At 60.7% G+C, this 23,005-nt stretch overlaps 1 protein-coding gene across 1 annotated transcript; it reads left to right on the top strand.

Moving 5' to 3' along the window:
- Window positions 1-4,697: 4,697 nt before the first annotated feature.
- On the top strand, window positions 4,698-23,005 carry PPP1R9B (protein phosphatase 1 regulatory subunit 9B). Its single transcript, XM_003131593.6, has 10 exons — window positions 4,698-6,657; window positions 10,462-10,594; window positions 11,764-11,884; window positions 14,195-14,299; window positions 15,599-15,734; window positions 16,433-16,585; window positions 16,697-16,750; window positions 20,511-20,740; window positions 21,057-21,153; window positions 21,368-23,005. Exons 1-10 carry the CDS (start codon window positions 5,284-5,286, stop codon window positions 21,419-21,421), a joined length of 2,457 nt encoding a protein of 818 aa, XP_003131641.4. The 5' UTR covers window positions 4,698-5,283; the 3' UTR covers window positions 21,422-23,005.

Raw genomic sequence — 23,005 nt, 5'->3', positions numbered from 1 at the left:
GCAGAGGCCATGCCTGGGCCAGACGCCCACAGCCTCGCCGAGCCTGGTGGAGCCAGTCTGCGGGGGGAGCTGGCAGGGCCAGGTGCCTCTCTCCCTTGACCCAGGGCAGGTGAGGCAAAGGCTGGTGGAGAAAGGTGACTCCAAGAGCCAGTCTTTTCCCCAGGCACCCCCTGCAGATCCAGAGAGCAGATGAAAACTAGAAACCAGCATCAAAACACAGGAATGTGTAATAAGAGCAGTTGGAAGAAAGAGTTCTTCGAATCTGCTGATGACAAAATAATATTGCTCAATCTTTCCGGTTATTTTTTTTTCTCTTTGACCTCCCTGCATATCTCTGGAGCTCCCACAGCTCTGGCTGTCTGCTTTGCAAAATACATATTTACAGGCCCGCTTCGCCTGTCTAAATATAGGCTTTTTTTTTAAAGCAACTGATGATTTAGAGAAATCGTTCCTCTGTCCTCCCCCTCCCCCCTCCACACACACCCCGACTTCTTCTTGTCTCCCTTCTGAATCTCCAGGATGTCTCCGAGATTGCCAAGTGACACTAGGCGGAGTGTGGAGGGGGAGGGGGGACAAAGGAAAGAAGGGGCCAGGGCAGAGGGACCCAGGCAAGGCAGTCTCCCAGTTGTGAGAGGACCCCAAAGGCCTCGCCTCTCCCTGCAGGGGCACTGGGGGACTTGGGACAACAAAAGGCAGGACTGAGAAACTCTTTGAAAGGTACAGAAGGGAGGTCACCGCCCCTCCAGCGATGACCCTAAATGATTATGGAGGAATTGCAGGCAAACTTCAGAATTTCCTATAATAGACCTTAAAGGGAAACTCGACGCCCTGTAGCCCAATGAAGTGTGTCTTAGAGATGCAAATACTGATGCTCAGCTTCAGCCACCCTGTCCCACACATGTACACGTGTGCACACACACCTCGACGTATACGGATGTACATTTTTGTGTGTGTGTGTGTTTTTGCCATTTCTTGGGCCGCTCCCGCGGCATATGGAGGTTCCCAGGCTAGGGGTCTGATCGGAGCTATAGCCACTGGCCTACGCCAGAGCCACAGCTAGGCCAGATCCAAGTCACGTCTGGGACCTACACCACAGCTCAAGGCAACGCTGGATCCTTAACCTACCGAGCAAGGGCAGGGATCGAACCCGCAACCTCACGGTTCCTAGTCAGATTCGTTAACCACTGCGCCACGACGGGCACTCCCATATATGGATATACATGTAATCAGTAATGACCAACACACCAAGATCCTACCTCGTGCCAGGAGCTGTTCTAAATGTAAATTCTCACAACGATGGGAGGTTGGTCTAACATCTCCGTTTTATAGCTGAAAGAATTTAACTGGCAACGAGTAGTAGCAGGTTGATGATCGTAAGCAAGATGGTGTGGCTTCAAAGCCCCAGTCTGCTCTCTTCTGGAATCAGGGACACCCAGGATGGCCTATGCTCCGGAGGGACACTCAGACATTCAAAGTTGAGCCCTTTGAGGAAATTGAGGCTTAGGAAGTGGACATGACTCACCTAAAGTCCTGCAGCAAACGGGTGGAGTTCAGACTCAATTCAGTCCTTGTAAACCCTGGTCTCTTTCCTCCCCAACTAAGTCATTTCCCCCTTCACATCGGGAAGTCTCAGCTGTCCTCGTTCCCCCTGGGAAGGGGTCAGCCAAGGGCCACTAAAGGCCCTCCACTGCTGACATCCTGGATGTGAGTTCTCCTGGATGTAAACGTGTACACACGTCTTCCCAGCATCCTCGGATCAGCCCAGGTCCCCAGCAGAAGAGGACAGATGAAGGAGCGTGATCAGGGCAGGGGCCACGGGCTCACCACAAATGGCCACCCTCTGCTCAGATGACCCTGACCACAGAAACACCACTTTCAGAGGCTGAGTCTCAAGGCCCCAGGGCTGGGAAGAGAAGCCAGCCTTGGCACCCAGCCTGGAGCTGTGCCCAGAGCACTAAGGGCTTGGGATTTATCGCAAATCAGGTCTCTCCCCGCCTTCATCACCTTTCTTTGCAGTTAACACCTGGTGTTTAAAACTAGCAAGCCCCGGAGGAAAGGCCTCAGAGGGCCCTGATCAGATTTGACGGCAGGTGGGAAAACAGGGAGGGACTTGATCTGGAGGAGGATTGGGAGCGGATTATCTCTTCCCTGTAGAAGCCTCTAGCCTTTTTAGCAAGAATGGAGAAAGGCACACACCCTATCTTCCTGTGTCATCCACTGTCACCTCAGTTTATCTTCTTAGGGCACAGAAAGGCTAAGGGACTTGGCCAAGGTCACACAGCTAGTAAATGGGGGAGCCAGGATTTGAACTTGGGCAGCCTGACTCCTGTGCTAACTTTGGGAACCACTCCCTATTCCAAGAGCACCCGAGTGACTCCACAAAGGATCAAGGGGAGAGAAAGAACAGTTAAATTACCCTGAGGCTCTGAGCTGGGAGATAAGTGAGGATGCAGCCTGAGGAATGAAAATTGGTCTCAGACCCTTCAGTTTGGGTGTGACCTGTCCCCCCACCCCAGTACCCGCCCTCCCCTCCCTATCCTCCTGGCAGGTGTGATCACTGCCTCAGGCGGGCAGGGACGGGTGGTGGTGATAACACCCCATTCCCCACCCCTTTCACAGACCAGCCGGCCTGGCGCCAGACCCCAGGGAAAGGAACGAGTAATGGCAAAGCATTCTTTGCTCCATAAAAGCTCCTTTGGGAATGCCGGCTGGGGGTGTCGCTGAGCGAACCCGGGGAGCCCAGGAAAGAATGATCCCACTCATTCGCCTCAGTCGTCCAAGCTCTGGGCTGACTCCAACCTTCCTGCATCCCGAAGTCCTTAAAGGGCTTTCACTCTTGGAAGTTTCGACATGGCCGAGCTGAGAGCATCCCAATAATTTCAGCTCACGCCAAGCTGCGGCTGGAAATGTTGGGGGTTCTGGGGGTGGGGTGGGGTAGGGGGGTGTCCGCTGGGTCTGACAGTTGGTTCTCAGCTCCTCCTCCCATCCTTAGAAGCTGGCTTCCCCACCTGGCCAGAAGCGTGGGCACAGACCCCTTGGGCTGGGACCAGTTAGAATGACTCACCAAAGGGTGTGGGAGATTCTGGGCAGAACACCCCAAGGCTCGCGCCCTCCCCCAATCCACACAAGAGCTTCTGAGGACACTCTGCCCAAACTCCCAGCCCCTACCTAGGTGAGACTTCTGTCTCACCTAGCTTCCTTAGTGAGGTAGGGGTGGGGCTTCAAGCCCCAGACGGGCGTTGGGAACCCAAGTCCCAAAGCCCCTGCTGAGAACCCAAATCTTCCTTCTCCCTTAGCCTCAAGATTGCCAGCCTCTAGATCCAATCCTGTGGTTCCTGGCCCCTCCCCGTCCCAATATTCAAGGTTCCCAGGCGGCTTCCCACACCCCATCCCCCACGCTCTTTTGCACGTGCTGACCGGTTTCTATCCCACAAAACCCGCACATTGGGGGGCTGAGTGGATTCCTTTTGACAGCCCTTCTAGGCAAAGGGCGGGGGAGGGGGAAGTGGGAAATTGGGAAGAAGAGGAAGAGGATGGAAGGGAAGAGGGCGGGGGAGGAGGCAGAGGCCCCGCAGGAAGGCCTGAGATGCAGGAAGCAGCTGGGAGTGGGGGGAGGCTTTGTGCCTGAGTTGTTCTCTGGGTCCTAGGGTCCACAGTGTTCATCAGGTTCTGGGATCCGGGCGGTGAAGCGGTACATCTGGATCTGTCATGGTCTAGGGAGTGGACCTTCCCTCCCAGGCCCTGGCAGCTGAGAAAGGGGAGAGGGCAACCCCAGGCCTCTGGCTGTGTGTGTGGCGGGTGGGGGACCCTGAAGACAAGCTGCCAGGGTGGGGGATGTGAAGGCCCCTGCCACCCTTCCCCCTCCCTCCCCGCACACACATGCACACAGTGTGTCTTCAGATCAGAGACACAGCTAGAGCTCTCTCTGGTGAAACTCTGGCCCCAGGCTCCAGAATTCCTCCTCCCAAACACTTTCTTCCTGTTTGAGAGGCATGAGTGCCCTCGTCGGGGGCATGAAGATGGGGGACTCCGCTCCTCCTCTCCAGCCTGGGCGCAGGGGAGGACACCATCTGCAGACTTCCAGAGGTCAAAGGCCAGCTTCCGGCTGCCACCTGGGTGCTGAGGGGGGTTTCTCCCCTCCCCGTCCTTCTCCACCATCTCCGCGGGGCCAAGGTGTCACACCTTAAAGGGTGCAAAAGCTTTCCTAGGGGAGATTGTTCAAATGCAGGTTCCGGGGCCAGCCTCGGAGATTCCGCCTCACAAAGCTTGGGGGAGAGAGGATCCAGAAATCGGAATTTTTGAAAATTTCAAAGTGGATCATAATAGGGAGCTCCAAGGACCTTGAAGGAAATGATCGTTTGCCCCTCCCCACCGTTCTCCCGTCACGTCTGGGGTAGAGAAGGGCTGCACCGGAGACCACGATGGTGGATCGCCTCCCCCCCAGTATTTAGTAGGGGTACAGTTACGTGGGTTGTGAAAAGCCACAGAGGTTGGGATGGAAGGCTTCAGGAGGACTAGCCAGCCTCTGGGGTCAGGGCACGGCTGCGGCGAGGGACGGGCAGGGGAGGGAATACATTAGGGTGGAGGGGAAGGGGAGGGCTCACAGGCTCCGGCCCCGGAAATCCGATCCCTTTAGGACCCAGAGGTGCCAGTCCCCCAGCGGCGGCGGCGAGAAGGGCAGCCGCTCGGTCTCGGGCAGCCGCCGCTCGGGCAGAGCCAGAGAAAGACCGAGGCTCGGGGCGCGGGGGGGAGGGAGGGAGGGTGGGTGGCACGGCGGCGGAGCGGCTCGGGCCGGCCGAGCAGCCATGGGCGCCCAGGTGCCGGGCTCCCCGAGAGCCAAGGCCCCCGGCCGGGGTGGGGGGCGCCCCGGCTACCAGCCCCGCTGACACCGCCTCGGACGATGTGAGCCGGCGCCTCCGCCGCTGCTTCGCGGGCAGGGAGCGCGGTCCCACCCGCCCCGGCCGCCGCTTTTCTAATTTGGGTGGGGGAGACCGTACCAGGCCGCTCGGCCTTTGGCAGAGGGGCTGGCTGCCTTTGGCAGCTTGATTAGGAGAGGCGACCCACACAGGGAGCTGGGAGATTTTTTTTTTTTTAGCCTTTTTTTTTTTTTTTTTTTTTTAAAGCGAGGTTACTGTTTTTGGCAGCTGCTTTTGGGGGAAGCCTACAAAAGGCCTTTTGGGGTTCCTTTATTCTGGGGGAGGGGGCGGTGGTCCCGACTTGGCCAGCCGCCTGTTGGAAGGGGGGAGCGGGAAGCGTGGGGATGCGAACCCGGCTCCCCCCACTATGATGAAGACGGAGCCGCGGGGGCCCGGGGGTCCCCTCCGGAGCGCCTCCCCGCACCGCAGCGCCTACGAGGCGGGCATCCAGGCTCTGAAGCCGCCCGACGCGCCCGGGCCCGACGAGGCACCCAAGGCGGCCCACCACAAGAAATATGGCTCCAACGTCCACCGCATCAAAAGTATGTTCCTGCAGATGGGCACCACGGCAGGCGCGCCGGGCGAGGCGGGCGGCGGCGCGGGCCCCACCGAGGCCCTGCGGGCGCCCGAGCGCGGCGTGCGCCTGTCGCTGCCGCGGGCCAGCAGCCTGAACGAGAACGTGGACCACAGCGCCCTGCTCAAGCTGGGCACCAGCGTGTCGGAGCGCGTGAGCCGCTTCGACTCCAAGCCCGCGCCCTCCGCGCAGCCTGCGCCGCCGCCGCACCCGCCGTCCCGGCTGCAGGAGACGCGGAAGCTGTTCGAACGGAGCGTCCCGGCGGCCACGGGCGGCGATAAGGAGGCCGCGGCGCGGCGGCTGCTGAGGCAGGAGCGCGCGGGCCTGCAGGACCGGAAGCTGGACGTCGTGGTGCGCTTCAACGGCAGCACCGAGGCGCTGGACAAGCTCGACGCCGACGCCGTGTCACCGACCGTCAGCCAGCTCAGCGCTGTCTTCGAGAAGGCCGACTCGAGGACCGGCCTCCACCGCGGGCCCGGGTTGCCCAGGGCCCCGGGCGCTGGGGCTCCCCAGGTCAACTCGAAGCTGGTCAGCAAGCGATCCCGGGTGTTCCAGCCGCCCCCGCCGCCGCCCGCCCCGTCGGGGGATGCCCCGGCCGAGAAGGAGCGTGGCCCCGGGGGCCAGCAGCCCCCGCAACACCGAGTGGCCCCCGCCCGGCCGCCCCCCAAGCCTCGGGAGGTGCGCAAGATTAAGCCGGTGGAGGTGGAGGAGAGCGGGGAGTCGGAGGCCGAGGCAGCGCCCGCGGAGGTGATCCAAGCGGAGGTGACGGTCCACGCGGCCCTGGAGAATGGCAGCGCCTTGGCAACCAGTGCCAGTCCCGCGCCCGAGGAACAGAAGGCCCAGGCGGCCCCCGAGGAGGAGGCAGCGACCGTGGCGGCGCCTGAGAGAGGGGTGGGCAATGGTCGGGCCCCGGACGTGGCCCCGGAGGAGGCGGACGAGTCCAAGAAGGAGGACTTCTCGGAGGCGGACTTGGTGGATGTGAGCGCCTACAGTGGGCTGGGGGAGGACTCTGGGGGCAGTGCCCTGGAGGAGGACGATGAAGACGACGATGAGGAGGGGGAGCCCCCCTATGAGCCCGAGTCGGGCTGCGTGGAGATCCCGGGGCTCTCGGAGGAAGAGGACCCGGCCCCGAGCCGGAAGATCCATTTCAGCACGGCGCCCATCCAAGTAAGTGAGCCCCCTCCCCGCCCCCGCGCCGCCCCTGCCACGTGCACGCTGTCGCCCCCACCTCGCCAGCCTGCCAGCCTGGTTTGGCAGGCTGAGTCAGCCCTGTCACCCAGCCCCCTTCCCAGAAGTAATTCCCCGAGGGGGGCGTGGGGGACTTCCAGCTGTGCGTCAGAGCAGGAGGATTTTTTGGCCTGAGGCTGGGTGGCCTGCCCCGACCTGCCCCTGCAGGTTCCTCTGCCTGCTGCCCTGCCCGGCGCTGGGGCAGGGGCACAGCGCCCTGCCCCTGCGCGGCTGCTCGGACACCTGCAGAGGCTGCTGGAGGCGGGGGCTTGGGTGACGGGAGGATGTGCCTGACCTCAGGAGCGCCTCCGCACTTTGGTCCTTAACTCTCCTCTGGGCAGGAGGAGCCAGGGGAGCTTAGAAACACCCCCCTGCTTTCTCCCTGCGCTGGAGCTGCACAGGGGAGGGAGGAGCCGGGAACTTCCCAAAAGGAAGGGGCAGGGGCCGGAAGCCCTTCCTGCAGACTCTTCTGTAGCCCTCACCCCAACTTTGCAGAAGTGAAAGGAGGAAGCAAGTCTTTGAGGGTGAGCTGGGCTGGGGACATGTGACTGGGGGCCCTGTTCCCTGGGGTCTGTGCGGGGCCCACACCGGAGCTGGGGGTGCAGGGTTCCACAGGGGGCAGGCACCTTCCGCAGTTTTTGAGGAGGCTCGGAAAGGGGGGTGGGGCTGAGAAACCTTCAGGTGCCTGGCAGCTGCCCTCCTGCTTTTGCCCTTGGCCTTGACAGCCTCCAAGCACTCTTGCCTCATCCTCCAGGTGCCCTGAAAGAGGGATGGGAGCAGCCCTTTCGGGAAGAGGGGGGGTGTCTCATCTGCTCCCCCAACACACACACACACACACACACACACACACACACAATTGGTGACTGGTTTGTGGGTTTGTGCCAGTGCCCTGAGATCCTCAGGACAAGGCTGATGGGGCTGGGGACATCCCCTGGGAGAACCAAGAACCCTAGCCTCCCACCCCACTTTCTACTACCCTCCCTTCTTGGCTGGCACATGCGGCCTCAAGGCGCTTGCCCACCACCCAGGCTCAGCTGTGCTTCAAGAGGATGTCCAGGCCAAGGCAAGTCCAGCCTTTACCCCTCCCGAGCCGAAGCCCCATCTGTTTGATCCAAGTTTCCATAACTACTCCCAGACCTGAAGCTGCCCAAGTTTCCTCTCACCTGCCCCCCGTGTCGTAGCCTCTCTTCCTCTCCCATCTTTCAAAAGTGCTACTCCCTTCCCAAGCCAGCCCCTGCCCCCAGACTGTGACCTTGCAAGCCCTGTCTCCACCCCCACCCCCCCACCCCCCCGCCTCTCCCCTCCTGAAGGTCCTGGGATCCCGGAGAGAGCGAATCGAAGCTTATGGGGTGTTTTCTTGGGACACTGAGGCCCGTGGAAGGGACCACCCTATCCCCCACCACCGCCAGCAGTTCTTTGAGCTGCCCGGTCCCCTCGGAGGTGGAGTTTGGTCTTTCAGTGTCGAGCCTCTGCCTGTCTATATTTGACACCTTACCCTGATTCTTGGGTAAAAAATAGCGCATGATTTAGAGCAGCGCTCCCTGACTCCCTGGTGACTGCTGCTCGCCTGAGTGTGGGAGCCTGTGGTGTGTGGGGCCGCCTTTGTGTGTCTGCCTTTTGACCTTGCTGGGGGAGTTCCTCCTCTCTGTCCCCACCCCGGCATTGACATTAAGTCCAGGGTCTTGTGTTCCTCGGATGACCCAATTGCTCCTTTTACGGAGGCTGCTCTTGAAGACGGAGCTCCAGTCCCGATTGTCATCTGGATTGCCATCTGGACTGGGTCCGGGGCCCTCTGATAGGCTGGCCCTATGGTGGTGGGCCATGCGAGTGGTGGTCGGGGGGCCTCTGAGCCCGGCGAGGCCTGGGTTTCCTGCAGGGGGCAGGATTCGATAGGCTGAGAAGCGAGGGGAGGGCAAAGCGCAAGACAGGCTGGGAGGGTGTTTTGGAGGTCACAGTGTGTGCGTGTGTGTGATTGCGTGTGCTCATGCCTGGGGGCGGGCTTTGGCTGACCCAGGCCACCACCTAGACTGAGGGATGAAGGGACTCTCTGTTGGAGTGGTAGGTGAGGGTTAAGGAACACAGATGCAGAAGTGGGCCACAGCTGGTTTGCCGGGTCTAGGCGCACTCCAGCCCGTCCCGGGGCCTGGATCATGTGTGCACTGGGGACAAAGTCTCGGTGACCCACCTACCAGAGCCCAGCTGGACACAGTCTCATCTCTCCCTGCCACGGGCTAACCCGCCTGACCTTGGGCAGTGGTGGACCTGGCATCTTGCACTTTGTACAGACAAAGTGGCCTCTTCCTCCCAGGAGCTTGGGTCCCCTGGCCAGATGTCAGGAGGGCAGTCTAACCGCGGCACCATCAACAGGAAGCTGGAAGGGTCTGAGCTTGGACTTTCTCTGATGCTGTGAAATTGAGGGCAGGGAGTGAAGTGACCACACAGGCCCTTCCCAGCTGGGAACCCCTTTGTGGGAGTGAGCCTCTGCGGTGGGGCTGGGGGGGGGGGGTGACACCAAACCAAGGCTGGGACACGAGTGCTGTTGCTGGCCTGAGTGCCGGAGGGTGGGGGTGGGGGGGCTGCTTCTGGAGGAGAGGGGCCCTGGCAGGGGCCTCAGGGAGACAGTGCCCCACTCCAGCACCTCAGGCCCAGCCATCTGATAGGAGCTGCTGCCACCCTGCGTCGCCCCCGCTTGGCTCCAAGTGGTGCCAACCTGTCGCTGCAGGCAATGAAGCAGGAACACGTCATGGTACCCCAAATGGTTCTCATTAACCTCCCACTGGGGGCACCCCGCCTGGACCCAGAATTAGCCACTCCTGCCCGGGCCCTTGTCCTACCTTCTCTGTTCTTTGGAGGTGGGTCAGGCTGGGGGATTCCCGTTTCTGCTGCGAGACAGCAGAGGGGGTACAGGGGACAGTTAGACTGGGTCGCTGGGGATGGTGTCAGAGGCTGCCACCTCCCTGATCTCCTTGCTTTGTCCAGGTCACTGGGCCCAGGACCTCTGCCCGGGCCTCCTGGGGGCCAGGGACTGAGGGGTGTACCTCAGAGAGGGAGACAGGCCCGGCCGTGCAGGCAAGGCCAGAGGGCACTTCGGGTAAAGAGCCTACCCTCTTTTCTAGGAGGGTAGAGATGGCCCTTCGTGCCTCCCTCCTCTCCCCTGGCCTCAACTTCAAGTTCAGGTCACTTGGGTGCCCCTCTGCCTCTTCCCACCCCTCTCTTCCGCCACCCCCCATCCTGGAGTCTCACACCCGCTCCCCCCCCTCCCCATCTGGCATCCTCCAGCATCTTCTGCACTCTTTGCTCCCCTCCTCCTCCTCCCCTCTTCCTCCCAGCCTGTTCCATCCTCTCTCTCCTGCTGTCTGTGTCCGTCCGTGTCCCCCCACTCGCCTCTGTCTGGGACAGGGGCTCTCTTGGTCTCTCTCTGACCCCGGGGACCTGGGTTCCCGAGCCTGACGGTTTCTCCCTGGATCCACTTGCCTTTCCGACTCCAGCCGGCCCCCGTTCCTGTGGTCAGGGCTGTGGCTGGGGGCAAGGCTGGGTCCTTTTCTCTCTCACCCTACAGCTCCAGCACCAGCAGGGCCTTCCCTCTGAGCTGGGGGGTCATCGCGGGCTGGCGGGGGGAGAGGCCTGTGGCAGGAGGGGTGCATGGTGGGGGGGTGCAGCCTGCCCCTGTGGCAGCCTCCTTGCACCAGGTCAGCCCCCCCCCACCACCGTCGGCCCCTCTGACAAGTGGCCTCCCCCCTGCAGGTGTTCAGCACGTACTCCAACGAGGACTACGATCGGCGCAACGAGGACGTGGATCCCATGGCCGCCTCCGCTGAGTACGAGCTAGAGAAGCGGGTGGAGAGGTTGGAGCTGTTCCCTGTGGAGCTGGAGAAGGGTGAGCTGGAGTCCCTGGGGCCCCTCCCGGGGCGGGGGGGCAGCTTCTGCCCTGGACCCTCGGGGGTTTGCACCGGGATGTTCCTGCTCCCTGGGAGCAGGCCCCTGTCCGCGTCTCACAGCCACACAGACCCAGCCCAGCCCAGGCTCCCGCCACCACCGCCCCTGTCGTGCGCGCTGCCCTGTGCACGCGCGCTGCCCTGTGCGTTCCTGCGGTTCTCAGTCCCCGGGGGAGCATGTGGGCTGGGTCCACAGGCTAGGGGAGCCCTGAGGAGGTGCAGCTTGAGTTGCGATCTGAAGAGATCAAGGGAGATGCAGGGAAGAGGAGAGACCTGGTGGATTCAGGTGGCCGGGGAAGAAGGGTGTGCAAGCAAGGCCTCTTTTTTTCCTGCGATGGACTGGAAGCCTTTCGAGGCATGGGCCAGGTGTTCTAAAGAGACCCCACCAGGCTGTGCTGTGAGTCACAAGTGGATGGAGGGGAAACCACTGTGGTGTGGACAAGATGATGGCCATACAGGAGATGGGTGGACCTGAGCAATCCTTGGGAGGCGGGATCTGTAAGATCTGGGGGTTACTTGGCTTTTACAGAGGCTCTGAGGAGGCGAGGGGAATCCAGGCATCTCCCAGGCCCCGTGAAGGAGTGGCAGACGGGAAAAGCCTGTTTGTGGGGGCAGATCATGAGTGTGGATGTCGGAGGCCTGTGAGAGAGGCAGGGGCAGCTGCGGAGAGAGGATTGGTCCTTGGGGGACAGAAATCAGGAGGTCCCCTTGGGTCATCGAGGCTGTGAGCCGGGGCGAGATGGCTTGGGGAGGGGGAAGCCCGAGCCCACCGTGGCTCCCCCACTGGTCCCCTGCGGCCACCACATGCCATCTGCATACAGAGAGTCCCGCCTCACCACGTCCTGCTGCCCACCAGCTCTTTGGGTGGGGCAGAGGGCAGGGAGTGACTCACGAGCATCCTGGTTGGCTTGGCAAAAAGGGGGTGGACAGACCCATGTCCTTGCCCACGTGCGGGACATGCCCTTAGCATGGAGATGGCTTGAGGTGGGGCCATGCCCCAGAGCGAGGGGTGGGATCGAGGGCGCCCCTCTCTCTGTCCCCCGCAAGCCCCAGGCTGCCGCTCCTCCCCCCACCAACCCCCACCAGCTTCTCCTCACCCTCTGTTCCACAGACTCCGAGGGCCTGGGCATCAGCATCATCGGCATGGGGGCCGGGGCGGACATGGGCCTGGAGAAGCTGGGCATCTTCGTCAAGACGGTGACCGAGGGCGGCGCGGCCCATCGGGACGGCAGGTACTGCCCCCAACCCCCACCCCCATACCCGCCCCCCTGCGTGAGGCTCATAGGTTCGTGTACCAGGTGCTGGTCCAGGCCTCAGGGTTCAGTGAACAAAACAGATGGAGCCCTCGCCCTCATGGCGCGCGTAACCTAGAGAGCTGTGTTGGTGTGGTGTGTCCTGGTTTTAAGTGTGTGTCCGGCTGTGGTGCGGAGAGCTTAGAAAATACCGAGACCCTGGAGTTCCCGTCGTGGCGCAGTGGTTAATGAATCCGACTAGGAACCATGAGGTTGAGGGTTCGATCCCTGGCCTCGCTCAGCAGCTCAAGGATCCCTCGTTGCCGTGAGCTGTGGTGTAGGTTGCAGACACGGCTTGGATCTCGCATTGCTGTGGCTGTGGCATAGGCTGGAGGCTACAGCTCCGATTTGACCCCTAGCCTGGGAACCTCTATATGCTGCGGGAGCAGCCCAAGAAATGGCAAAAAGACAAAAAAAAAAAAAAATACTGAGACCCGGACCCTGCTGTAAGGCTGGTGCCAGGCCCTGGGGAGCCGGTGACGAGGGCTTTACCTGCGGGAAGCAGGGACTGTAGCGAAGCAGGTGGACCTTCGTGGACCTTCAGGTGAATACACGGAATGTGGTGAGATGGAGGAAAGGTACAGCTACGTAGGAGGGCTTGACCTCTCTGGGTATCAGGAGCCTTCCTGGAAGAAGTGACTTTGGAGCTGAGACCTGAAGGACGAGCAGGAGTTAGCTAGGCTGAGGGAGCGAGGGGTGCAAGGCATTCCGGGCAGGAGCCCGAAAGCAGACAGGCATGGCAGGACCCAGAGACCCACAGGGATCAGGTGTGTGGCATGACTGGGACAACCAGTGGGTGCAAACCAGGGAGGAGGTTGCTTCTTGCCAGTGTGCCTGTGTTTGGCATCTGAGGCTGGAGGGTGTGAGTCCTGTGGGTCAGAGGGCTCAGGGAGGACCCCCTGGAGTCCTGGGCAGCCCACTGACCCCTCTGTGGGCCACCCCACTGTGTGTGCATTGCCAAGGGGAAGTGGGAACCGCTTCAGGGCACCCCTGGGTTGTTGTTAGTTAAAGGCTGAGGGAGCTCCCATTGTGGCTGAGCAGGTTAAGAACCTGACATAGTGTCCGCAAGGATGCAGGTTGGATCCCTGGCCTCGCTCAGTGGGTTAAGGATCTGGTGTTGCCGCCACCTGCAGCATAGATCACAGATGCGGCTTGGATCCCGAGTTGCTGTGGTGTAAGCTGGCAGCTATAGCTCTGATTCGACCCCTAGCCTGGGAATAAAATGCAAATAAATGAAGGTTGATATCAGGGCTACCTCGTGGTGCCCCTAAACACCCCTCCATGTGACAGAAGTGAGGGGGTGCCCCTGTAAGGACCAGGATCATGCTTCGAGAGGTGGGGTGCTTCATCCAGGGAGCTTCTGCTTGCTAGAGCACGGGTAGCAGCATGTGGACAGCCCAGGTGAACCAAGAAAGGGAAGGGGACCATCCCCGCTGTTTCACTTACCCCTCATCCGAGCTTCCCAGAGCCTTTCCCATGGTCGCCTGTAGGCCATCAGGGGAGTGTGTGTGTGTGTGTGACAGTGTCCACAGCTTATGCCCCCCGTGCGGCCTGTGGGGCGAGCTGTAAACAGCCTGTGGGAGGCTGTTTCCTGCATTTCCAAGTGCCTGGTCCTCCTGGTGGAAGTTGGGGAAGGAGGCGGCCCAGGGTCCCTCCCACTCCTTCCTCCCCCCTCAGCCGGCCAGGCTGGACCACCTGCATCTTTTTCCTCGGGTAGAGCATAGGGGCTCCGGCACCGCCACCACCACCGCTGGAGCATCTGGGGGCACTTTGCACCTGTATGGGAGGGAGATGACCCCGCGGGACTGTGCGGGAACAGGGTCTCAGGCCTTTGGAGGAAATCTGCGGACTCGGGTCTGCACAGAAATGGGAGCGTGAGAGGGCTGCGTGTCACGCACGTGCTGTGGGCCCTTTGCCCATGAGCGTGGCCGTGATGCGCTCTGTGAGTGTCATCAGGTCTGTGGTCTGTCGGGTGTGAGGGAGGAGGGGACGAACGTGTGATTGTTGCAGAAAGCGTGCTTGTCACTTTTACCCGTCCCAGTGTCTGTGTCTGGCGCGCTTGCTTGGGCGTCCCTGCCCACAGGTGGGCCCAGCTGCCATCTGATCCTCGGCCTCGTGCATCTTCGGCAGGGAGACAGACTACCGGGTCCCCGTGGGGACTGCGCCTTGAGTCACTGATGGGAGGGGGGCTGTGTCTACCCCAGCTCCACGGTTCCCCTCATGACCCCTGACCCGTGTGCCCTCTCCCAGGATCCAGGTGAACGATCTCCTGGTGGAGGTGGATGGAACAAGTCTGGTGGGAGTGACCCAGAGCTTTGCAGCCTCCGTGCTCCGAAACACCAAGGGCCGCGTCCGGTGAGGCTCGGGCGAGTGGCCAGGGGTGGTGGGGAGTGGGAGCCAACAGGAGGCTCCGCTTTCATCCAGCCCCTTTGCCCACCTGTCCACACCCAATTAAGGCTCTGGGTGACCCAACTCATAGAAAAAGTTCCGCTGCTCGCCTGCCAGAAGGAATTGCTGGCTGCATATCCCTTGCTCTCTCCACCTTCCCGCCTCCAGCCCCTGACCACTGCCAGCCACCAGCGCTCAGGCTTCAAAGCCTGCCATCCACCACACTTCCAAACTGGTCTCTTGGACTCATTCTCCATTACCCCTGATGGTCCCGACTTATTTATTGAAGATTCAAGATGTGTAGCGAGGAGTTCCCATCCTGGCACAGTGGAATTGAATCTGACTAGGAACCATGAGGTTGAGGGTTCAATCCCTGGCCTCGCTCAGTGGGTCAAGGATCGGGCATTTCCGTGAGCTGTGGTGTAGGTTGCAGACGCAGACACGGCTCAGATCTGGTGTTGCTGTGACTGTGGCATAGGCCAGCGGCTGCAGCTCCAATTAGACCCCTGGGAATCTCCATGTGCTGTGGGTGTGTGGCCCTAAAAAGACCAAAAGCAAAAAAAAATGTTCAGTGAGAATGGCATCCAAATTGGGCTTCACCCCTCTCTCCTCTCTAGGCCGGGGTAGTCCTAGGAGGATGCTCACTTATGGGAGTTGGGTTAGAAGCCCCCCATGGTCCTCTCCGGCTTAACATTCAAGGACCACTCCCTCCCCCTCCAAGAGTGGCACTGCCCCCAGGAAAGGGTGGTAGAGAGAAACAGGATGTGGGTGGCCACGGAGAGGAGGGGCTGGTGCCTGGAAGTTCCACTGTTTCCTCTCCATCCTAATCTCCAGTCACCATCATCCCGCCCCTTCCTGAAGCTCAAGGGCCCGGGAGCACACACAAGACACCCCACTACAAGCCCAGGGTCAGCTTCGTCAGGCCCCTGCCTCGTTTTCTCCCACGTGATGGAAAAACGTGGCTGCTACACTGGCCCCTCCTAAACTCACGTCCCCTGCAGCCCAGCCGGACGTCTGACTGACAGCTCCCTCCCCCAGAACTGGCCAGCAGGGCCAGGGGGCCTCTGCCTCTCCTGGGAAGGAAACCCAATAAGGGCCCCCTGTTCTCCCATTCATTATTAACACTCTGCAGCCTCTGGACTCAGCCCTCTCATTTGACGTCCCCTGGGAGGACCTGGGGGCGGAGAGGGGCGCACCAGCGGGGAGGATGGTGGCATTATCCAGCTGAAGACAGAGACAAAGGAGATGATGCTGGTACCTCTGCAGGTTTATGATTGGCCGGGAGCGGCCGGGTGAGCAGAGTGAGGTGGCCCAGCTAATTCAGCAGACCCTCGAACAAGAGCGATGGCAGCGGGAGATGATGGAGCAGAGATACGCCCAGTACGGCGAAGATGACGAGGAGGTAGGGACGCTGCCCGGCTGGGAGCGCCATCGCCCCCTGGTGGCCTGATGGAGCATTACATCCATGCTCTGCCTCTGCGGCTCTTCCAGGCCTTGTGAAGGCCCCCCAAACGCTCTCTATCCTGGGGAAGCCCCTCAGTCTGAGGGAGGCAATGCGGACCTTTCCCTCAAAGAACCTCCAGTCTGATGAAGGAGTCCCACCTTCTGTCTTCAGAAAGACTTCCTGGCCTCACAAGGAAAACATAGCTCCTCCTAAGAGTCCCTGCTCTGAGGGGACCTAGTCTGAGAAAGGGGACAGCTCCAGACCTCAGGGGACCTGTTGTGCGAGGGGGGAGGCAGAGGTTGTTTCTTCAGGGGTCTCAGCCTTTTTTTTTTGGCTGTGCCTGCAGCATGTGAAATTTCCTGAGCCAAGGACTAAACCCATGCCACAGCAGGGACAAGGCCAAATCCTTAATCGCCAGGCCACCAGGGAACTCCAAGGGGGTCTCAGTCTCACAGAAGAACTACCCCTGCCTTCAGGGGTTACTCTCCAGGCTGTTGGGGGTAGACACAAACCGTGTCCCTGGTGGAGCCGCCCCCAGTCTGATGGGGGAGGCATGAACTGACAGTGAGCAGACTGCTGCTGGTCTAAGCCCTGGTCATCAGGGCCGAGGGAGGCTGGGCTGGGCAGGGTGCACGGCCTCCTTTCTCCCTTTCCAGACGGGGGAATACGCCACCGACGAAGATGAGGAGCTGAGCCCCACGTTCCCGGGCGGTGAGATGGCCATCGAGGTGTTCGAGCTGGCAGAGAACGAGGATGCCTTGTCCCCTGTGGACATGGAGCCCGAGAAGCTAGTGCACAAGTTCAAGGAGGTGGGCGAAGGGGGTCTCTGGGGCGGTGGGGGGCAAGGGCAGGCCCGTGGGCGGCCCCGCAGCACCACCTGCCTCAGCCACCACTGAGCGTCTGTGCTCCTGCCCCCACAGCTCCAGATCAAGCATGCTGTGACTGAGGCAGAGATCCAGCAGCTGAAAAGAAAGGTAAGAATGTGGGTTGGGGGGCAGCGCTGAGGGCTGGGGGGACACCACCTCACCCCCACACACGCTGCCTTGCCTACCCCCACCACAGGAGCCCACAGAACAAGCTCCTCTGAGGCCAGGTCGTGTTAAGAGCTCAAGCTCTGGACCTGACTCCGCCACTCACTTGGGGGCCCTGTGCCTGTCTCCTCACCTATACAATGGGGTAACGACAGTGCCAACACCATAGGATCATAGTGAGGATGAAATAGTACAATACAGGAGTTCCTGTTGTGGCGCAGTGGTTAACGAATCCGACTAGAAACCATGAGACTGCGGGTTCGATCCCTGGCCTTGCTCAGTGGGTTAAGGATCTGGCGTTGCCGTGAGCTGTGGTGTAGGTTGCAGACGTGGCTTGGATCCCGTGTTGCTGTGGCTCTGGTGTAGGCCGGTGGCTCCAGCTCCGATTAGACCCCTAGCTTGGGAACCTCCATATGCCGTGGGAGCGTCCCTAGAAAAGGCAAAAAGACAAAAAAACAAAACAAAAAGACAAAAAAAAATAGTACAATACATGTCAAGTCCTTAGTACAGTGCCTGACACATAACAACAGGTGCTTGAGAGAGAAAGGGGAGCTGTTAGCTGTCAACACTGTAGATGCCACCACGTTCACAGGCCCACAGGCGTCCTGTGCCCACAAGCCCAGCAGTAAATGCACACCCTCTAGAGATCCATACACTGGCACACAACAGGCCAGCCCCCAGGCACACGGTACCCACAGACCCACGGGGACACAGAGCTTCACGTGGGAAGGCCTCCGTGCCTGTCTGCTGGGAGACGCAGGAAGAGCGTCATGGGACAAGTACATTGTCACAGAGATGCTGATGGTGATACTACCAGATGGTGCCACACGGGACATCTACAAACACACATGTGTGCCGTGTACAGACACCCACACAAGCACACGGTGTGCCAACACACTCGCACGCATTGATACACAGATTCAAAGTCTGTACTGGGGGAGTTCCCGTTGTGGCTCAGCAGGTTACAAACCCAGCTAGTATCCATGAGGATGTGGGTTCGATCCCTGGCCTCGCTCAGTGGGTTAAGGATCCAGCAGCTATGGGCTGCAGTGTAGGTCACAGACGCGGCTCAGATCCCTCGTTGCTGTGGCTGTGATGCAGGCTGGCAGCTGTAGCTCCGATACAACCCCTAGCCTAGGAACCTCCATGTGCTGCAAAACCCAGAGTCTATACTGGGCCCCTGCTGGGCCTGGACATAGGAGTCCTGACTCCTGCGGGGCTTCCAGTGTGGCGGGGAAAGGCAGGGGTACACGGGGCCGTGCAGACATGGTGCACCCAGGTACATGCGTGTGCACTGCCATACGTGGGCTTCGACCGGCATGCATGGAGAGAGGAGAGTGTAAAGCCGAGCCCTGGGGGAGGGCAGGGCTCAGATGACTGAGGCAGAGCAAGGGCATTCTTGGCAGGGAGACAAGCCCGGGCTTGGAGGGAGGCCCTCAGGCTGTGGCAGTCGTTCCCAGTGGGGCAGAAGTGGGAGGCAGAGCTGGGCTGCCAGGGTGGGCTGTGGCTTGCAGGGTCCCGACCCCCCACTGAGGCCTCCAGCCTTGGTCCTGTGGCTGTGTGGGGACCTTAAGGGGGGAAGGTCACTGCTGACAAACTGGGAGGCCTGAGGGTTGGGCACGGCTTGGAGGCAAGTGAACCAGTCAGAAGCCTGGGTGGTGTCCTGGCAGGGGTGGGCAGGGCTGCCCACCAGCCCAGGCAGAGCGTATGGCTGGGAAGGGTGGATTTGAGATGCATTTCCCAGGTCCAGATGCAGAGTGTGAAGGGGAGGAGCAAGTCAGAGGTCTTTCGATTTTTTTTTTTTTTTTTTGGTCTTTTTTTTTTTTAGGGCCACACCCTCGGCATATGGAGGTTCCCAGGCTAGGGGTCCCATCGGAGCTACAGCTGCTGGCCTACGCCACAGCCACAGCAACACCAGATCCGAGCCACGTCTGCGACCTACACCACAGCTCACGGCAACGCCGGATCTTTAACCCACTGAGTGAGGTCAGGGATCGAGCCCACCACCTCGTGGTTTACCTAGTCAGATTCATTTCTGCTGCGCCACGATGGGAACTCCCTTTTTTTTTGTTTTTTTTTTTGTTTGTTTGTTTTTTTTTTTCTGCTTTTTAGAGCCACACCCGCGGCTTATGGAAGTTCCCAGGCTAGGAGTCAAATTGGAGCTGTAGTTGCTGGCCTAGGCCACAGCCGCAGCAACGCCTGATCCAAGCCGCGTCTGTGACCTACACCACAGCTCATGGCAACGCCGGATCCTTAACCCACTGAGCGAGGCCAGGGGTCGAAGCTGCGGCCGCATGGATCCTAGTCGGGTTCGTTAACTGCTGAGCCACGACGGGAACTCCAAAGGTCTTCCATTTATAAGCATCTATCGGGTGCCTTCTAGGCGCCAGCACTGTCCAGTCCCTGTGATGGCCAAAAGCCGATCGGATTGCCCCTGTGTGGCCTAGAGTCTGCATGCCCGTGGCTGTATCCTAGAAGCTGACACGAGCTCCATAGGAGAGGACAGGGCCGCTGAGCTCCGAGAGCTGGCGGGGCCTGAAGCAGCCAGCAGCATGTGTGGGCTGTGCTGTCCGAGGGAGGCACGGGAGACTTTGGGGGAAGGGATTCGCTGAGCAGAGAGCTAGAGAGTGAGCTGGGGGACATGATCCAGCCAAGGGAGGGTAGGTGGGTGCGTTCCAGGCGCAGGGAACAGAAAGGGGAAGGCCCTGCGGCAGGAGGGAATGGCCTGGGTAGCTGGGAGGGCAAGGAGGGTTTGCAGCCACCAAGGTTGGAGGGTCAGGCAGGGCTGGAGGCTGAGCGCCGGGGTGGCAGTGAGATGATGGCACCCGGGACAGAGGTGGGCTGCTCAGGAAAGGAGGAAGAGGTTTGTGCTGGTGGGGCCAAGGTTTGGGGCAGGGCGAGCTGGGGGTGAAGTTGGGCTGGCGATTCGGGGCTCAGTGCACAGAGGGGGTGAAGGAGGTAAGAATAGAGAGAACGCAGGCCCCAGGACTGGGCCGTGGGGGTGGAAGGTCTGCACTGGGGGGGGCGGCGGCTGAGGAACTGGCAGAGGAGCCAGGACTGTTTGGGAAGCCAGGGCTGCAGAGAGGGGACAGAGGGCAATGGTGACCCTCATTTGCCCTGTTCTTTCGCATCTAACATCCCACTGCAGCCTTTGTGAGCCTGGGGAGGCAGAACTTTACAGATGGGAGGACTAAGGTTTAAGACAGAAGTGGCCTTACGGGAGTTCCTGTCGTGGCTCAGCAGTGAAACTGACTAGTATCCATAAGGACACAGGTTCGATCCCTGGCCTCGCTCAGTGGGTTAAGGATCCGGCATTGCCGTGAGCTGTGGTGTAGGTCGCAGATGCGGCTTGGATCCTGAGTTGCGGTGGCTGTGGCTTGGGCCGGTGGCTATAGCTCCGATGGGACCCCTAGCCTGGGAACCTCCATGTGCCGTGGCTGCGGCCCTTAAAAAGACAAAATGAAGTGGCCTTACCCCAAGGCACCAGCCAGTCACTGACACCCATGGCCTCCTGTCTTCTAGGAGTGTGGCATGGTGTCAGGGGCCCTGGCTGGGAATCCTGAGGCCAAGGTCCCGCCTCTTCTCTCTCCAGGGTTCTCTGGCTCAGCCAAGGAGCGTTGGGGGGCAGTGGGCTCTGTCATCTGTAGGAGTCATCCAGAGACTCTGGCCCCCACCAACCCAGAGCTGTTCCTGCCTCTCTCAGCTGCAGAGCCTGGAGCAGGAGAAGGGGCGGTGGCGAGTGGAGAAGGCCCAGCTGGAGCAGAGTGTGGAGGAGAACAAGGAGCGCATGGAGAAGCTGGAGGGCTACTGGGGCGAGGCCCAGAGCCTGTGCCAGGCCGTGGACGAGCACCTGCGGGAGACCCAGGCCCAATACCAGGCCCTGGAGCGCAAGTACAGCAAGGCCAAGCGCCTCATCAAGGACTACCAGCAGAAGTACGTGGCCGGGGGCTGGGTGCCGGGGGTGGCCTGGGCCTGGGGAGGACGGAGAGGCCTGTCTGTGGTGGCAGTCCTGCCCCACCCCCACCCCCCACCGAGTAAGGAGGCTCGGAGGCAGGGGGGTGCCTGGGTTTGTCAGAGCCAACCAGCCAGGCCCCAGAGGCTTTGGGAAGGCCTGGGACCTCCCAGCCTGGGAACGATGAGAGAGGGGCCAAGCTGTCCAGGCCGGGCGGAGGACCCCCAAGACTCTCCGGATGGAAGCCAGACCCCACACCCTTACCGACCGTCTGTCCCCACCCCTCCTGTCCCCCAGGGAGATCGAGTTCCTGAAAAAGGAGACGGCACAGCGCCGGGTTCTGGAGGAGTCGGAGCTGGCGAGGAAGGAAGAGATGGACAAGCTCCTGGACAAGGTAGGCCCCGAGGTGCCCTGGGGGCAGGAGGGAGCAGCAGGTAGGCCCCCCTCTAGCAGCCGCCCTGTGGATCCTGGAGGGAGAGAGGGGAGTCATGCTGCTGGCTTCTGAGAGCTCAGGGTCATCTCCCCTCCCAGGGGAGGGGGGCGGCAGAAGGGGCAGGGCCCACGCCCAGGTCCCCCAGGCCTGACCCCCTCTCCTCTTTGCTTTTCAGATCTCAGAACTGGAAGGCAACCTGCAGACACTGAGGAATTCCAACTCTACTTAACAGGAATCATTCCTTGAGCGGACAATAATGAATCCCCTCCCATTGTCCTCCCTCCCCTGTCCTCAATACTTCACCCCACCCCCTACCAGCCTGGGGACAGGTGCCCCGACTTCCCCACCCCTCCACCCCACTTTCCCCAGCTTCAGGGACCAGAGGGCCCGAATCACAAGGCCCCCTTTAGGTGGCCCGGGCAACACAGGTGGCGGCAGGAAGGATGGCCTCCTCCTTGCCCATGGGGCTGAGGCATGGGCCATGGGATGCTAAAGGGCTGGCCTGGGTGGTGGACGGACACAAGGACCTGCAGACCAAACTGCCAGACTTTACAACCTCCAGCCTTTGTCTCTGGACCGGACTGGGGCTGGGGGCTCTTCCAGCATCTCACCATCTGGAGGCTGCTCCCTGCTCACGGGGCTCCTGGGTGGCCCCTGGGCCTCTTGACTTGAGCTTCTACCTTCTTGGCCCTTCCCCCCTCCCTCATCATTGTGCTGTTCTGTTGCATTCTGACCCTCCTGCTGGGAGGGGCTGCCTCCACACCTCCTCCCACCCCCATCCCTCTGCCCTCCCAGGAGGGCCAGAGTCCACCCAGAGGCTGGAGGCTGGGCCTGGCCCTGCACTGATTTCTCACGCATCCTTCGTGGAAAGGGGAGCATCCTGGACACCTGGTGTCCAGCTCCCCCCTTTCCTGGGGCAACAGCCCTTAATTGCTCCTTGTGCCTCCCCTCCCCCAGGTGCCAAATAGCCATAACCTCCTCCTAGAACTGTTCTGCGGCCTCTCCGGGGTCCAGGTTTCCTGGCCAAGCCTGGCAACACAAGAGAGGAGAGGAGGTCAGCTTAGGGGGACCCGGTTTTGGGCAAGGGGAACATTTCTCACCTGGAGAGCCAGGCCCTGTCCTGCCCTACCCAGGGCTCCACCTGGAAGCCTTGTACTAACATCGCAGAGATTCAGCCTCACCCCCCACCCCAGTTTTCCAATGTTCAGACCGGAGGGCAAAATTTTACTCCTCCTCCTCCTCATCTCTTTGGAGACCAGGGCTGCCCTGCTGGCAGCCTGCTTTCTAAATGAAATCGACGCCGTTTCCCCACTTGAACCCCAAATTGGGGCTTGGACCAAGGGAGGTGAGACCCGCCCCCCACGTCCCCTCCCCTTTCAGAATCCATCTCTCATTTCGCCTCTTCCTCGTGCCCCTGCCACAGCCTGGGTTTTTGTTCTTTTTTTTAAAAAAACGGACAACCCCGTTCCATCCCTTTGGGCTTCTCCTCGTCCCCTTGTAAATAGACTACGCCATCGATCAGTATTTCTCGGCACCCTCTTCCTGCCCCCAGACGTGCGCCCACCCTACGAAAGAGCTGGCTGTCTCAGCGCCCCCGCCCGTGCACTTCGCCTCCTCCGCCCAGGCAGAGGGAGGGGGCGGGGCTGGGTGGGCGGGGCCCCGGGGCGCTTCCGGTTTCTCCGCCGGGGGCCACCCCTGCCCCGCCTCCCGCAGGACTGCGTCTCTGTACATAATATATATATGTATGTATTGTTCCCGGTTTTGTACGGACCATGCCCTCTGTCAGGTCGTCCCCATAAAAGCAGCCCCCAGA

This window comes from Sus scrofa, chromosome 12, assembly GCF_054392235.1.
Source record: "Sus scrofa isolate SSC_HxYL_T2T_F1_AM1 chromosome 12, Sscrofa_HxYL_maternal_Yorkshire_Landrace_v2.0, whole genome shotgun sequence".
In the NCBI taxonomy this organism is placed as follows: domain Eukaryota; kingdom Metazoa; phylum Chordata; class Mammalia; order Artiodactyla; family Suidae; genus Sus; species Sus scrofa.
This window is presented reverse-complemented; position numbering and strand designations above follow the sequence as displayed.

Coding starts and splice junctions, on each gene's coding strand:
- PPP1R9B (XM_003131593.6), top strand. CDS start 5,284: ATGATGAAGACGGAGCCGCGGGGGCCCGGGGGTCCCCTCCGGAGCGCC. Junction 11,885..14,194: donor GCGGCCCATCGGGACGGCAG/GTACTGCCCCCA, acceptor GCCCTCTCCCAG/GATCCAGGTGAACGATCTCC. Junction 21,154..21,367: donor TGGACAAGCTCCTGGACAAG/GTAGGCCCCGAG, acceptor TTTGCTTTTCAG/ATCTCAGAACTGGAAGGCAA.